At 39.1% G+C, this 16994-nt stretch overlaps 1 protein-coding gene across 5 annotated transcripts in view; it reads right to left on the bottom strand.

The window, feature by feature from the left end:
- The window catches only part of INPP4B (inositol polyphosphate-4-phosphatase type II B), a 531720-nt gene that overhangs the window by 47285 nt on the left and 467441 nt on the right, over positions 1-16994 (bottom strand). For all 5 annotated transcript variants that reach the window (XM_087816497.1, XM_087816494.1, XM_016206930.2 and 2 more), the window contains 6 exons: positions 16075-16247; positions 14764-14887; positions 13425-13542; positions 11149-11289; positions 6356-6453; positions 1507-1619 (listed from right to left, as the gene is read on the bottom strand). In XM_087816497.1, coding sequence (XP_087672623.1) covers positions 1507-1619; positions 6356-6453; positions 11149-11289; positions 13425-13542; positions 14764-14887; positions 16075-16247 — 767 coding nt within the window. The remainder of the gene's footprint in view (positions 1-1506; positions 1620-6355; positions 6454-11148; positions 11290-13424; positions 13543-14763; positions 14888-16074; positions 16248-16994) is intronic.

Here is a 16994-nt window from a genome sequence, read left to right on the forward strand (position 1 = left end):
CTGTGTATTCATAGAGGCAGGTACTTTCACACAACTGGAAGTTGTGAGTAAAACATATTTGGTCAGTATATACATTTCAGAAATGAATGGAATTTATGGGAAAACCTTTTATATATTCAAATGAGAAAGTACACATACTAAGAAAAAATGTACATTTGTGTTTGCATGTGTTCATCCTTTATTTTCCTATTTACATAACTGCATGATACATATACATCAACATAGATCTGCATCCAAGTTGTCAGATGGCCTTGGTAAGCAATCAAACTTCCTTCATGTTATAACATTATTAGGGAAATAGCAAAAATAACTTACAACCTCCCTTTGTGATTTTTTTGTGAGAATTAACAACCATAGTAGTGTTTGAAGATATAAAGAGCAGCCACACTGGGGGAAGAACTATTAAAAACAATCTTCATGTAATGCACTATGGTGCTAAATGGAACCAGTGTAAATGAGCTGCCTGAAAGCCATGCTTCATATTGTTACCTTTGATGTCCTTCCCTGTGGCTCCAAGAGGACAGGAAGGGAAACTAAAGCAGCTTTCCTCTGCCTTGCTCTTGGTAAATTATTTTATATCTTGACTCATGGTAAATTATCCATTCCTTTTCCACAGAAGAGAGGAAATAATATTGGATTATAACTGAAGCCCTGGCAGCAGGGGGAAAGGCTCTGCTTTAAATGCTATTAATAGAGAATGGATAGAGTATGCTAGAAGATGGGTTAACCTAACTCCAAATTACATGAGAAATGCTGAGAATAACTACAAACATGGAATTCATCATAGAGATCTCCAAGGTGTGCCTTTCCTAATGAAAAGATCCAGTCCTGAGGGTCTGAATGTTTAGCAAAATTTGTAAGTTCATAGGAGCTATGCTTGAAAGGTTGCCACATAGGAGCTTGCAAACCACAGGCAAGATTCTCTTGCTCACTCTTGTAGAAACCTGGGGTGGGAAAGCAGGAAGATCTTCTATCCTGAGGGTGCCATTAAATGAGAAAGAACCATACCATATATAGCTCATTACCCAGAGAGCAATCCACCAGTAATACATTCTATGCCAATATCTAAATTAACAAACACATTTACAAGCTCATTAATTGAACAATATGTCCAGGAGCCTTACTGAGGATGTAAGTCAGAGATCTGATAACTACATTCTGTTGAAATTATGAGTCTCTAGAGCATGATATGAGCTATTGACACTGAAACATGCAACATCAAGAAAATTAAAGACACTTCCTTTAACTTCAAAGTGTCTAACACATCCGGGATTTATGAAAAAAGCCAATGAGAAGGACTCTTTCTCATTGAGTTCATCTTCTTCCAATTTGTGTTCTAGTCTATTGATAGCACTACCAGTGACACTGAAAATGCTTACTCTCCTAGATGGAGGATGGCATCTGGCAACTCAGAGTGCAAAAGCTGGCCCCTACCTAGCAGGCACCCAGTAATGCTTGCTGGTCCTCATGGTGACAGTAAGTAAGATGTGACAGGACAGTGCTTACCGTTGCAGCCAGCCACATGATTTCTACGTTCTTCCTCTTTTTGGCTTGAATATTTTGATGGAGATTTTCTAGTAATCCTTTTAAATCATTTTGTTCTTGAAAATTTGAAATGTCTGGGGGGAAAAAGGAAATAGTATAAGCTGCTCATGAAATTTTTCTCAATATATTTGCAAATGCAATCTATAACAACAAATATTATTTGGAGCAGACTATGTGAAGATAATCATACTTATTAATCCCCTAGTTTTATTCTCTACTTAGAAATATGAATCAGTTTCCCCCACCCCTTATCCTGTGTCATTGTGGTAATGTCAACTGGTCATATAATACTATTATACCAGCAAGAATAACATTCTTCTTGATGATGATTGCTTCAATCAAAGCATTGCATAGATGAGATATAAGATATAACCTTCCATTTTTTACTACTGAATAGCTAGTCTGAATCAAGAGAATATATATATAGGGTAAATGTAAAAATTGTGCAAAGCACTGATTTAGGGGAACCTCATGTCCAAGATGCTTAGGTGACTTTTTCACAAAGTTCATAGTCAGAGGCAGAGTCAAATATCGAAAACACAGTCTCCCAACTCCTGTGCCAGTAATTTATCCCAAATCTGTGCTGATGTCTTCACAATTAGCTGTGGGTACTAAAAGCAATTCCAGTATTAACACAGTGCACCAGCTTCCTCAGAATTTTGAGAGTCCAGAATAAAGCATAATGATTTTTCAACATAATTTCGTTTCATTATTGACATGGAGATTTTTTAATCAGCCATTTTAAACCAACTATACAGTTCCTGAGTAGAAATCAAATGGCCATCCTTTGCCCGTAAAGATACTGCTCTAGCATAGACAGACATGACATTCTTTAGTAATTTCACCCCTTCTCTTGATGGCATGCTTTTTAGAAGGAAGTCACTTTGATGTGCTTACAGTGTTTGGATCACTATTTCTATTTCTGTCATAATAAAACTTGCCTTATTCAGAGAATATCCCTATCAATCCAACACTTTGCTTGTGCCAATTTTTTTTTCTTCAACCTGACAAAAGTCTTGCAGGCCACAGAAATTCAGATCTGGTTCCTGAAAGAAGTTTCATAAGTAATGTCTAGTTTGTAGATTAATAGGTGAGATTTCAAGATATAATGATAAATCCTGATATGTCCACTGAAAATCATGGCATACAGGGAACATGAATTGGTTTTAGACTAAAAATCAGTCTCCTCAAATGTAAATATAGCCAATAAGTCTTGTTTTTGCTGTGCATTCCTGCATTCCTCTAACACTAAATTTAGACAGAGTGATGAATCTCTATGCCTATCTCCATAGGAATATTCTCTATTCAAATGGGGTTAAAGGATGTAATAAAATGGTGAAAGCTACAAGAATGTTCATTCTTTATTGTTTAATATCAAACAAAAATTTTATAAATTTCATAGAGAGAAAACTGTAATGCAGTGTTGCAATGTAATATATAGTAGGTAAGATAAATAAATGCTGTATGTATCATCATGGATATATACAAAAAATGTTGAGTAAAAATTGCAAATTATAGGAGGATTCATATATGATAACAGCAATAATATAAAGGTAAATGTGCAAAACTGTACCATATTTTCTATGGTTACATACATTTGGAGTAAAAATGTCTATGAGGATGCAAAACACCAAATTCAGGGTATTGATTTTCTTAGGGGGGAAGGTTAGAGACGGAAACCAGATAGGGCTTCCCCTTCAACTGAAAATATTTCTTTCTTACAAAATCTGTGAGGCTGAGGGATGAGTTCTCGAGTGTTTGTTATTTCATAATCTGTTTTTTGTTTGTTTGATTGAAACTTTCATAACTGTTTTTAAAGAAAGTATTGAGCCAAAATTCCAGGAAAATGATTTCTCATGCCAGATCTGTCCCTGCTTTGATGTGTGGTCTTAGGCTAGTTGCTTAACCCTCTGTCCCTATTTTCTCAACTGCAAAACAAGGACAATAACCCTGTCAAGCTTCATCGACTTGCAGTGGAAAACAATTAATAAAAGTCTTGGCAGAAGAGGCCACATTATTAAATCCTGTGTCAACTCTGAAAAACAAAGGAAGACATTCACAAAAGAGTTCAGAGCCTCAGATAGGATGCCAACTTTCTCAGGATGTAGAGAATGTTATCTTACAGATGCAGGGGCATGCAGAGATCATGATCAAGAACATTCACAAACCCAGGGACTGACTCCTTCAGTTTCCCGATGGAACAGAACAGCCAAGTCCAGAGGCACTTTTGAGGACCGCCTGTCTCGTTTTGTCAAATGGGGCTTCTTCAACAACAACAGCTCTGAATCTGACATTGACCTGAATCTGGACAGGGTGCTGACCAATGAACAGGAATGGGACTGTGAACTCTCAGCTGACTGAGCTGTAACACTAACGAGGCCAAGGCAATAGTTTAATCTCCTCATGGTCAATGACTTCAGGTTGTCAGGTCTTCCAAGGTGAAATGGAAGTTACAGCTGTCATCCCAGCACCTGTTCCACCCATTTCCCACTGTGTAGAGGGCATAAAGTCTACATGGGATCAATCATGTTCTTACTCTGAAGTCAACTGGTGCAATTTGAGCACCCTTGAAATCAGGACTAGTTCAAGGATGTGCATCTAAATCTAAGCCACTTGGCATTTGACTCTGACTTTGGCAATTATTTCAGGGGTATGCGGGTGACCTATGATGTTCCAGCTGAGAGAAGCTCAGGACCCTATAAAATGCAAAAAGGAAGAAAAGCTCTTTATCTCTTTGGTTGAGCATGGGAATAGTGCACACCAGCCATCCTTTAATCACAAGGGGACTAGATGTAGGATAGTAGCAACACTAAGAGTAGCAGATAATGAAATGGGGTGGGGGTAGTCATTTTAATATTGCAGAGCCACTAAACCAACTATATATGGGACAGGGATATGAAGTATTATAAAGATAGTTTACAATATTTATCTCACAAAGGGCCCTGACTGTTCTACCTTCTTAGCTCACTAGGCCAGAAAGCTCTCCCTTGTAGCTCTAACATAGGAGTCGACAGGGGGAAGCATTTCAACAGGCCTGTGTGAAAACATCCCTCTCCTTTGTTTGGAAAAAGGGCAAGAGATGGGTATTATTACTTAGAGAGAACAGAGAAACCTGAGATGATAAATGGATACTTGCTTACTCCTCACTTAAAGGGTAGAGAAATAAGCATTTTATCCAATCAAATCACCATCACATTTGCTCCAAATCATGTAGCAAATGTGATGGTGGCTATAAAACACGGAACAGTTTGTGCTAATGATTTATATAAGTGCTTTATTTTATTTTTTTATTTGTTAACCCCAAATTTAGTGGTCTTAATGATCTAGGTGGGCATGAAAGGGGCCCTGAAAGGTTTCTGAGATCATGAAACCCAATGGGAAGATCAGACCAAGAGAGAGAAGCACTAATACCTGCCCCACTAGTGTTATCTCAGTTGATCAAAGAGGCCAGGTAGGGTGTGAAGGGAAGTAGATCCTGATGATTTAATGTGCCTTAGAGTCAAGGCAGAGAGAACAACTGCCTTGTTGTCACACAGAGAGGTAGATCACTATTCAAAGAAGATGTGGAGGGAGAAATCTACAGCACACAGTACCCAGACAGAGCAAACGGACCTCACCGTCATCAACAACTCTGACGCCAATTTCAGATATTTACTTCTCGATTCAGATAAAGATTCAGCAAAGATTTACAGGAAAGGGTTTGTTCATTCTTGCAATCTCCATACTTGGCTTAAATAAACTCTTTTTAAAAATTAATTACTAATGCAAAATAGTTTTGTTTATATTATTAAGTTTTCAAGTAATTAACAAATTTGAAATTCATAAGTATGCTGGCTGCCAAAGAATTTCCCTGTACTCAATTTCATTTTGGCATTAAAAATATTTTATGTGAAATAAAATAAAACTTCAAGAGAAATTTTCTAACTATACATGTACACATGGACAAACATATGCCATTATAATATATTCAGGCAAGATTCACTGTGCTATGAAAAGATCCAAACACTCTGCTACCTAAGATGGTTCAAACTAAGTGTCAGAATAGAGATCAGTGAACAGATTGCTAGTAATTCAGTGACAGGTAGACTTTTATTACAGCTGTTGGTTAAAAATATGAAAATATTTCTTACTTTATTAAAACTTAGTATCTCAACATATTTATACTACTTATGGATGAACTCCAAAGACATTATTGGTTTTGGACTACTCAAATATTATGTGCTTAATTTTGTGGGGAAAAAGAGCGACAGAACCAAACAATGGCCTAAATAAGTAAATAAATAATCCAAAAGTGTAAAACAAATTTCTGCAGGCTTAGATGTCTTAATATTTTTTCACATAAATATTGCAGTAAGTGTATGTGATAAATTGGTTCCCTACTTCATGTCACTCTATATTCCCTATAGAACTTGTATTCTGATTTTTTCCTTGCATATGCATGATACATCTGATGTAGCTTATAAATCAAAAACTTAAACCTTTACTAAAGTATTTTATATGCTTAATAATGACACAAAATTTCTATTGGACTCTAATGATAAGTTCCTCATTTTAACTGTCGGCATTTTCCAGTGGCACTGACGTTGAGGTCCTAGCATGAGCAGCAGGACCCCTTCAAGAGAGCAATCAGGGCAACGAGGCAGGTGTGGGCCGTGTCATCTTGGCAATCAGCCTTTTTGGCTCAGATAATCTCAAAAGCGCTCTCACATCGCCAGCCCATACTCTTTCTTCAATTGACCTCTATGTCCGACCTCATCTGAAGATTTATAATCAAGCAATTATTATTGTTTTCTATAGCTCTCAGACTTACAATCAGGAGGCATCTTTTCCATAAATATCGTGTAATATTCTTTTAGAAGTTCAAAATTTTCCTGATTAATACTTTCTTGCAAAGAAACATCTCCAAACCTAAAAATAGAAAAAAGAAAACAGTTATGGATATAAAATAGCACATAAAAGGAACACATTTACACATTTTACTTTTCCTTTTTAAATAGATGGCAGTAAGCCTATGGAGTCTCCTTTTTTTTTTTTAAAGAATAGTTTACTGATTTTTTTTTTTTTTTTTTAAAGAGAGGAAGGGAGAAGAGAGAGAAACATCAATGTCAGAGCTTAACATCAATTGGCTGCCTCTTGCATGACCCCTATTGAGGAGGGAGCCCCCAACCTGGGCATGTGACCTGACCAGGACTCAAACCAGCAACCTCTTGGTACATGGGACAATGCCCAAGCAACTGAATCACACTGGCCAGGGCACGAGTCTCCTTTTTTAAGCAACGATGCACAATAGTGATTTCAAACACATTCCATTCCCCACTGGCTCTGATTCCATCAAGCCCCTTTGTCACACCAAAATGTTCTCATAATCACCAAATATAAACAAAAGAAATATCATGTCTAAAACATCAGCCCCTATGCTTGTACATAACTGGCAAGTGAGAATTATGAACACCTATGCTGTCCAGGAAATATCTTTTGGATAAAAGGGAGAAAAGGGAAAATTATTGGAAATAATAGATAAAAACAGGCACCTTGACCATCACCGAAATTCAAGAGGACTAAAAATACAATGGTATTTTTTGCTTCATAAATAACATTGGTAAAGGCCTAACATGTACTATCAGATAGTGGCAAAAAATCTGCTAGGCACTTTTCAATTGCTTCCTATGGGGAAAGGAGTCCTGCGGAGAGTGAATTATAGACAAGAAAACATTTTAAATACTAAGGACTATTTATTAAGCTCTTCAAAAGTTTTACCTGTGGGGGAACTTCTCCATCCAGACTTTACAACAAGATGGTAACTTCTTTCTCTAAAATCTCTTAAAAATGTGTCCTATGAATCTTAACTCTTATCCACATTTTCAATAATGTCTACATGTGAACCATGAAAGATGCAAAAGTAATCCCTCTCTCTGTTCAAGAAAGCATTTTTGACAGTAACTCATGGGATCATATACAATCATCTGTTGTTTGAGAAGGTTATTATGAAAAAATGTTTTAACATCCCCTAATAAAAATTATTTGAATAAATAAAACAATAGGAAAAAGAGACTGTGTTTTAGGTTTAGGAAGTATTAATACAATTAGCTAAGTTTTACAATGTTGTACATATGAACATAAAAAATTCTAAAATTTGATGTACACATATGTATTTAGAAACATGAAGAAAGTCCTTGTGAATAGTTTAGTATTGACAACAATATTTTCCTTAGTATTTTGCCACATTTAAATTTGATGGGAGCCAGGAATCCTTGAATAAGAATATCTTTCTTTAATGTATCAAATAAGTTGGTACTGGCAGAAAGGAAAATGTTAGCCACAAGTCTAACTATGTTCTATGTGCAGGAACATGTGGACTTGCTCAGCACACATGTAACAATTAAAAAGAAAACCTGCCAAAAGAAACAAGAAGGCGGCGTAGGTCACAGCTGCACCCGCCGCCTCCCACAACATCAAAATCACAACTAAAATACAGAACCACCATCACTCAGAGCCTCCTGAGATCTGGCTGCACAGAAGCCCTACAACCAGGGGACTGAAGAAGCACCGAGACCGGGAGGAGGGGCGGAGACGCGGGTGGATCGGGGCTGGATCCCGGAGATGCGGCCTCGGGTCCACACCTGGTGCCCGGGTTTAAACCCAGGAGGGAATCTCAGCGGTGGAGGTTTCCTGGAGGATCAAGGGGTCCCAGCCCCACAGCAGGCCCCCAGCCCAGGGTCCCAGGGCCAAGAAGAGACGTCCCCACAGCTTCAGGCTGTGAAACCAGCAAGGACTGTTGTTGAGGGTCACGGAGGCTGCGGGAGCCCCAGCAGATCCTCTTAAAGGGCCCGCGCACAGACTCACTCAGATGCGTTCCCTCTAAGCCCAGCGCCGGGCAGCAGCTTAAAAGGACCTGGGACACTCGGGGAGGAACTAACCTGCCTGAAATCGGGGTGAGAGCTGGAGGGGAAGCTTTCTCCCAGGCAGAAGAGCCAGCAGAGGCCATTGCTCCTTTGACGAGTCCTCTCCACACACAGCCGGCAGGGAGGCACCATATTTGAATCGCCAGCACCTGACTCACACCTTTGGCCCCGCCCTGTGATTCCCGGAGGCCCCGCCCCTCCCACCTGCAGGCTCATCCAGGCCATTTCCAGGGGCTTTTCACTGCAAGTGGCCTCTCGAGCCTCATGTTTAGGACTTTTCTAAAATCTTTCAAACAAGCAGCAGCGGGTCTCATACAGCTTGATAAGTGGCCCCAGGCCTGGCACTAGCGGCAGCTGCATTGGCTCATAGCTTGGCCTCTCCTGGACACCTCCAAGCCCAGCACAAGTAGCAGCCACCTACTGTGTGCTGTGTAGCTCATGCTGGGTGGCCCTGGGCAAGGCACTGGCACAGGCTGACTTTGCACCTCCTGGGAGGCCCCAGAGACAGTGTACCTACCTGGTGGTCAGACTCGACCACGCTGGATTACAACCCTACCACATCCACGAGTGACACATTCAAGGGGCACACTTGGTGAACACCAAAGCTCCACTGAAGTAAATCCTGCTCCATAGGGGTGTCTCCAGCACAGCAGCTCTCTGGCCGTAGTTGTAGCTGGTCCTCACAGCCGACTGGCCAGGGGGTCAATTCCTCCCAGTGACGCCAACAACAACCAAGACTCAACTACAACAGGACAGTGCACACAGCCCACACAGGGGAGCGCCTAGAAGGCCCAGCTCAGGTGACTGGGGAGGCTGAGCCACTGGACCCTCAAGGACACTTACTACACAAAGCCACTCTACAAATTCCAGGAGACACAGCAGCTCTACCTAATACATAGAAACAAACACCTGGAAGCAGCCAAAATGTGGAGGGAAAGAAACATGTCACAAAGGAAAGAACAGAAGAAATCTCTAGAAGAGGAACTAAATGAAACAGATCCAAGCAAGCTAACAGATACAGAGTTCAGAATAATGGTTATAAGGATGCTCAACCATATTAGTAAGAGTATTACAAAAACAACTGAGAAAATCGATGACATAATAAAGTATCAATTTGAAATGAAGGCTACACAAACTGAAATGAAGAATAATTTACAGGGAGTCAACAGCAGAGTAGAGGATGCTGAGAATCAAATCAGCAATTTGGAACATGAGGAAACAGAAAACACCCAACCAGAAGAGCAAAATGAAAAAAGACTCCAGAAACAAGATAGTATAAGGAGCCTCTGGGACAACTTCAAGAAGCCCAACATTTGTATTATTTGGGTGCCAGAAGGGGAAGAAAGAGAGCAAGAAATGAAAACTTATTTGAAAAAATAATTAAAAAGAAAAAATAATTAAAAAGAAAACTTCCCCTACCTGGGGAAAGAAATTGACTTACAAGTCCAGGAAGCACAGAGGGTCCCAAACAAGAGCAACCCAAAGAGGCCCACAGCAAGACACATCATAATTAAAATGTCAAAGGTTAAAGACAAAGAGAGACTTAAAAGCAGCAAGAGAAAAGCAATTAGTTACCTACAAGGGAGCACCCATATGACTGTCAGCTGATTTCTTTACAGAAACTTTGCAGGCCAGAAGGGAGTGGCAAGAAATATTCAAAGTGATGAAAAACATGGAACTACAACCAAGATTGCTCTACCCAGCAAAGCTATCATTTAGAACTAAAGGTCAGATAAAGAACTTCTCAGACAAGGAAAAGCTAAAGGAGTTCATCACCACCAGGCCAGAACTACAGGAAATGTTGAAGGGTCCTCTTGAAGGAGAAGCTAATGAACCAAAGAATCTGACGAACTAAATAGATCCAGGGCCATTGACACATGCAACAGACGATCATATTTCAGAGGAAAGAGGGAAGGAGGGTAGAGGATGGGAAGAGATTAACCAAAGAAGTTATATGCATAACCCATGGACATAGTCACTAATGGGGTGAAGGCCTGAGGAGGGAGTGGGAACGAGGTGGAGGTGATCAATTGGGGGGGAAAATGGGACACCTGTAATACCTTCAGCAATAAAGATAAATTAAAAAAAAAAAAAGAAGAAAACCTGTCCAGTGCCCGTCAATAGACAAGTGGATTAAAAAGCTGTGGTACAGGCATACGATGGAATATCAGTTGGACACAAAAAAAGAATGAAATTTTATCATTTGTGACAGCATGGATGGACTTAGAGGGCAATATGCTAAGCGAAATAAGTTAGACAGAGAAAGACAGATGCCATATGATTTCACTTATATGTGGAATCTAAAGAGCAAAGTAAATAAACACACAAAACAGAAACAGACTCATAGATACAGACAAAGTTGTCAGAGGGGTGGGAGTTGGGGAGCTGGGCGAAAAAGATGAAGGGATTGAGAAGTACACATTGGTAGTTACGAAGTGGTCATGGGGTCTAAAGTACAGCACAGGGAATACAGTCAATAATACTGTAGTAACTATGTATGGTGCCAGGTGGATACTGGAAATATCGGATGCACCCTTTGTAAAGTATGTGATTGTCTAACCACTATGCTGTATACCTGAAACTAATACAAAATAATATCAAATGTAAACTGTAACTGAAAAAAAGTAAAAATAAATAAATTAAATTAATAAATAAGTAAGTAAGTAAGTAAATAAAAAGAAAACCTAAGTACTAATCTTACCTCTCAGCAAGAGTTTGCTGTTCATTGATTCCGACGTTGAAAAGTACGGGATACACATGAAGTAGCTGCCCTTCTTTAATCTGTAAAGGTAGAGACTCGAACATTCTCGCTGGAAGCTTCACCTCCACCACGTAATGTTCGCTGAATAAAGTGGAGGGTAAAGAGAAGGAGCATTGCTTACTTTACTCGTTTTTATGCTGTTTTAGGTTCTTTGGAAACAAACAATAAAACGGTTGGAATACAGCACTATTTTAGGTTTTTGATTGCTATCTGCTTATTTTCTGTTATTAATTCATTCAATAATCATTTCATTCACTTCACTACTAAGTTGCTTGGCATAGAGGATTGTTTACATGTTTGATTTCTCTCCATTACTCTGAGTTCCTTCAGGAAACGAAGAATTTTTTGGTTCATTTTTGTATATCAGGGCCATGTTCATAAGAACCTCAATCTTTGTTTTCTTGATTTAGTTATTTATAAAACCCAACCAGCCCGGCCGGGCATGGCTCAGCAGTTGAGCGTCGACCTAGGATCCAGGCGATCGGGGTTCAATTCCCGGTCAGGGCACATGCCCGGGTTGCAGGCTCCATCCCAGGGGGTGGGGGGGGGTGCAGGAGGCAGCTGATCAATGATTCTCATCATTGATGTTTCTCTCTCTCTCTCTCTCTCTCTCTCTCTCTCTCACCCTCTCCCTTCCTCTCTTTGAAATCAATAAACATATATTAAAACAAAAACAAAAAATTTATAAAACCCAACCAGTATCAAGAATAACAAAGCAATTTAAGGATAAATTTTTTAATATAGTGAATCTAATATGCCAAATAATTTGTAACATTTTTACCACTATGGCCTGATTGTTATTATCTTGATGACGCTGCCTATTTGTGACTGCCTTATGAAAATGCAATAGCTTCATTATTTAAGGCTAAACTTTGGGAGTTCTTATCATTTGCAACATTAACATATCACCGGTACTTTTTTTGGAAATTGGAAATTTCCATTAAAAACTACTCCTAGTGTTTAGTGTTGAAAACTTAAATTAGGATTCACAAAATATGGTCAACAAGAATAGCTACTTGTATATTTTGAAACTTGACATCTGATGCAGTGTGAATTGAATATAGAAATGTAGAGAGTTTTACCCAGAATTCAGGAAAATTCATGTGATTCCAGGACTATACAGACTGCCAGGATTGTCATACATGTATTGGGAAAAGAAAACCAATTATCACAGCACCATTTCTTTGAAAATTGATTTGTTTCGGCACCTTTGTGGAAATTGGCTGACCCTGAAGGTAATAGTTTATTTCTGGACTCTACGTTCTGCTCCTTTGCTCTATATGTACATACTTATGCCAGTACTTATACTTAAATGGCAAATTAAGCATTAGTTGGCAGATGAAATAGTTTTATGAGAATGTGGTTTTTCTTTATGTATAAGAAGCAGCCACCTTCATTCAACCATGTATCTCAAGCCATCCTTCACACAAAATTTAAAATAATTATCATACTTTTACTATAGTCAAAAAAACAAGATTGGCTTGAGCTTAGTCTCTTCATCTCTCTCTAGCATGAACGGGGCTCTCTAGGGTACATTCATATTTATTCATTGTGGCCTGAGAATGTTTTCAAATGGTTAAAACTTGGAGGACTTCTGATCGAAATGATTTACCATAGGATATAATTTTTCTGTTAGAGCTCTACACTACATACCATCATTTTCTTATTTCTGATATTCTGCCTTCCATATGCTGACCTTCAAAACTATTTATTTAAAACCATTCTCGGAAATCTCAGTCTGAGAGTGAATTGTCAAAAATAATTAAGAAAAATGGTGATATATGCCTCTGACATAGAAATACATCTTTTCTAAAATGTTGCTGCTTTTAACAGAATTTAATATGAAGTCATCTCAAGAATTATGATGCTATTAACCAAATGATTCCAGCAAAAGTAAAAAGTAGAAGTATCCAGAGCTTTACACTAGATAAAGCACAAAATGTTCTCCTCATGCAAGCTGTTATTTTGAATTCCTCATATTTCACAGGGAAGCAATACCATACCCACCTCACTACAGCACAATTTACAGTCAGGAGACTTCTAGGAGTATTTCAAGGCCTTCCCCTGTCATGTCACCTACATTTATTTCTCACCAACAAAGAAAAGGGAACAAAACAAAAATATCCAAAGCAAACCTTACTTCTCCTTAGCTCCTTTGTCAAAAGTCAATATGAATATCTAGCAGAGCTGGTTTTTAGGAAATGGGCACCACTTACCGTCTCCCTGTTATAATGGGCAAGACATCATTGGATTTGGCTTCAATTATTTTAAATGCGACTTTCTTCAAATCTGAAATGCCAACAGCCATGTCCTCCAGCATTCCTATTTCATCACCTGAACAGGGAAAGGAGCCTGGTTACAAGTATACTGTTTGAAAAAAATGTCACTGGGTGGTCCACCTCACTGCTGGAATTTGTTCTAGCATTTTAGTAAATGAGTTTCTGAATGCAGTGAATCCATTCTCAGCGATTTTCCTTGGAGATTGAAGGTTTTTATCAGTGAAATAAGAGCCATGCCAACGGACTCCAGCAGTTCGCGGGCTCTTTGAGGGGAAGGAAGAATGTACTCATTTGCTGGGAGGCAGGAGAAATATTTTGACTGTTGTATGAAAAAAAGTGTCGTGCAGATATCTTTCCATTGGCAGGACTGATATTTGATTTCTAGAAATAACAGAGATGAACTGAAGATCCTACCAAGGCTCGTGATAGTTTTATATCTTAATACACTAACAAATAAAGCCTAAGAAGGGGATAACCAAGTAAGGTTCAACACCAAGTAAAAATAGAATGTGAGCCACATACATAATTTTCAATTTTCTGGTAGTTCATATATTTTTTTATTAATTTTTATTGATTGACTTTAGAGAAAGAAGAGGGAGAGAAAGAGAGATGAGAGGAACACTGATTTGTTGTTCCATTTATTTATGCATTCATTGGTTGATTCTTGTATGTGCCCTGGCTGGGGATCGAACTGGCAACCTTGAGGTATCAGAATGATGCTCTAACCAACTAGTCAAGTTTTTAAAAGACTAAAATATAAAGGTGAAGTTAATTTTAATAATGTATTTTACTTTAACTCAATATATCTAAAATAGCATTCCATTTATATATCAATATAAAATAAAAGTATTAATATAAAACTAGTCTTATAATGTGGTATACACATCTCATACATACTGACTTGGACTAGATACATTTCAAGTGCTCAATAGGCACACCAGGCTATGTATTGAACACTGTAGTTCTAGACATTAGAGTGTTGGGCTTTAAAAATCCAGTTATTGAAACTATGTTGGCAAAGAGCCTTTTATATTAAAAAAGCCAGATGGCTGCTTAGGTCTCCACTATGAAATAATCTATAATTCTCTTTTCATAACATAATAGGGGGGTACAGTTACAAGGTGAATGCAAAAAACAAAAAGTTACATCATTTCTGCCATGCTTAATGCAATAAAGTATTGTTTCTCATTTTTATGTTTAACTGAAGGACCCAAGGGCCAAATATCCTATGACTAGGAGTATGACTTTCACATGTACCAAAGCCATCCATACTCACTGTATGTGCTTAGCAGTCCTTCATATTGTACTATCAATCCCACCGTGTGAAGCTGCTGGAGGAAGCTGGGGTCATGCAAACTTGTGTGTAATTTGATGATAAAACCACAAACCAATCCAGCAAGCTAAAAAACAAAAAAAACAACAACAACAAAACACATTGAAGAAATTGATGGGGGACTGAAAACTTTAATTTGAAAACATTGAAGACTTCTGAGGCATTAGAGATTTAATTAAAATTTTTCAAGTACATGTAGCAAAACTCTTTATATATCTATGTTGAAACAGTTGGCAGTCTTTGATCAAGGGGAAGGCAGCATTGTGAAAGAGGAAAGAGCATGGGCTCTGAGTCATATCTTCAAATCCTGTCTCTACTCTTTGCAGCAGTAAAACAATAAAATATTATTTATCACGTACAAATGTTATTATTTTTAAAAACATTTTTTGTGCTAATAGAATAAAGACAAGAGTGCTCATTTCAGAGTCACTGAAAAGATTCAATGAAGAAATATGTATCAGTCAGAGCATAATGCCCAATGTATAGCTCGTATGTCATTGGAGCATCCATGAAATAGTGGGAGACAGGGACAGTTTGGTCAAAATATTCCATTTGTCTGGAATGTTTAGAAAGAGAGGCCTGCTGTCTCTCTCTCTCCCTGTGGCTGTCTATAAACTCAATCATGGGGAGGAGGCAGAAGGGAAGAAGGAAGCTCCCCCACCCCACACCCCCTGCACAGCCACTGTGATGGAGGCGGGCCTCGGTGTCATGGATACGGTTGGGTATAGATAGGTAAAGAAGTTGGTCCTGTCAAACCTCCCGTCCAAGCCTTCCTGCAGGCAAATTTATTTTTATAAACAAAAGAGGGGACCATTATGAGACCTGTCCTGGTATTTATGAGGGAGCTGTATAAATAGCAGGTTACAAACAGGCCCCTTTGCCAGTCCTAGCTGGCCACCTGCTAGGAAGTTGTCCCTTTCCTTCCACTGTGTCCTGTGTGGAAGGTCCCAAGGCATGATACGATGACAGCATGGACGACCCATCCTTCACAGACTTTCTGCTCCACGAAAGTTGTACGTCTACGTTTCAGAGACTTAACCACCTCTTTGCAGAAATAAACACTAAGGTCTTATAAACTGTTTCCATGTACTTTTTGGTTCATATTTATTATGAATAAGAAAAACTGGGCACCAAAACTGTCAGGAAATGATCCCTTTAAAAATAAAACTGCCCATGGACGACCTCTGTCCTCACCAAGGATAGCAGTGAACAACCCAGCACTGTGCTGTGCTCACAAACACAAGAGGCACCTACTGCTTGGCTGAAGACGATGTCCCTCCTCAGAGTCAGCATCAGACACTGGGGCAGGCTGTATGCCAGCTCTTGAAGGAGCACGAAGGTCAGGGACTGCTTGGCTCGGTTCACCACTTCCCCCATGCTGTCCTTCAGGGTCAGGATGAGGGGGTACAGCTGTTCATACCAGTCCTCTGGGAGGGGAGAAAGGGGTGTAAAAACAGTGGGATAGGTGACGGAAGGCCTTGCAGGATAGAACCAATTTATTGTTTTATCAATCAAGTTATACATATTATTAAGGATTCACAAACATTAGATTTGAAGATTTCCAACTGAAATCCCGCCTCTGAACTTCAGATGTCTGTAACCAGTCGCCCACTGGAACTCTCCACTTGGGTGTACTGAACATATTTACATTAGAACCCCTCTCCTCTTTGCTCATCTCTAACCTGTGCCCTGCCTTTATCTTAGTGGATGTTGCCACCAAACTCTTCCCATGCTAGAAACACAAGTTTTCCTGGACTTCTACAGCCTTCATCTTTACTGGATCATTAAATTAGTTCTACTTACTGTAATAGCGCATCAACCAGTCACCTCCTTCCCCTCTGCAGTCAGCACTTATCACTCTTCTTGGATCACTTTCTATTCCACCCCCTAACTAATGTTTCTCCTTCCAGCCATACCCCACTCAAATCCTTCCTCAACAGTGTTGCTAGAGGCAGCTTTCTAATCCTTTTGAATCCCATCCCATCACTCACTCTCTGGTTTCCTTCTTAACATATCTTTAAAATATGAAAGCATTCAGAATAAAGTCTGAATGCAGAAGAGATCCTCCATTATCGGACCCCTGCCTACTTGTCTAGTCTCATCTCTCAGAACTTCGTCACTTGCAGTCTTAAATCTCAGTGAACCAAACAACGTGTTTCCCAAAACCTGCCCTT

The sequence above is a fragment of the Miniopterus natalensis genome, chromosome 4 (genome assembly GCF_054644295.1).
Source record: "Miniopterus natalensis isolate mMinNat1 chromosome 4, mMinNat1.hap1, whole genome shotgun sequence".
Taxonomy (NCBI): Eukaryota; Metazoa; Chordata; class Mammalia; order Chiroptera; family Miniopteridae; genus Miniopterus; species Miniopterus natalensis.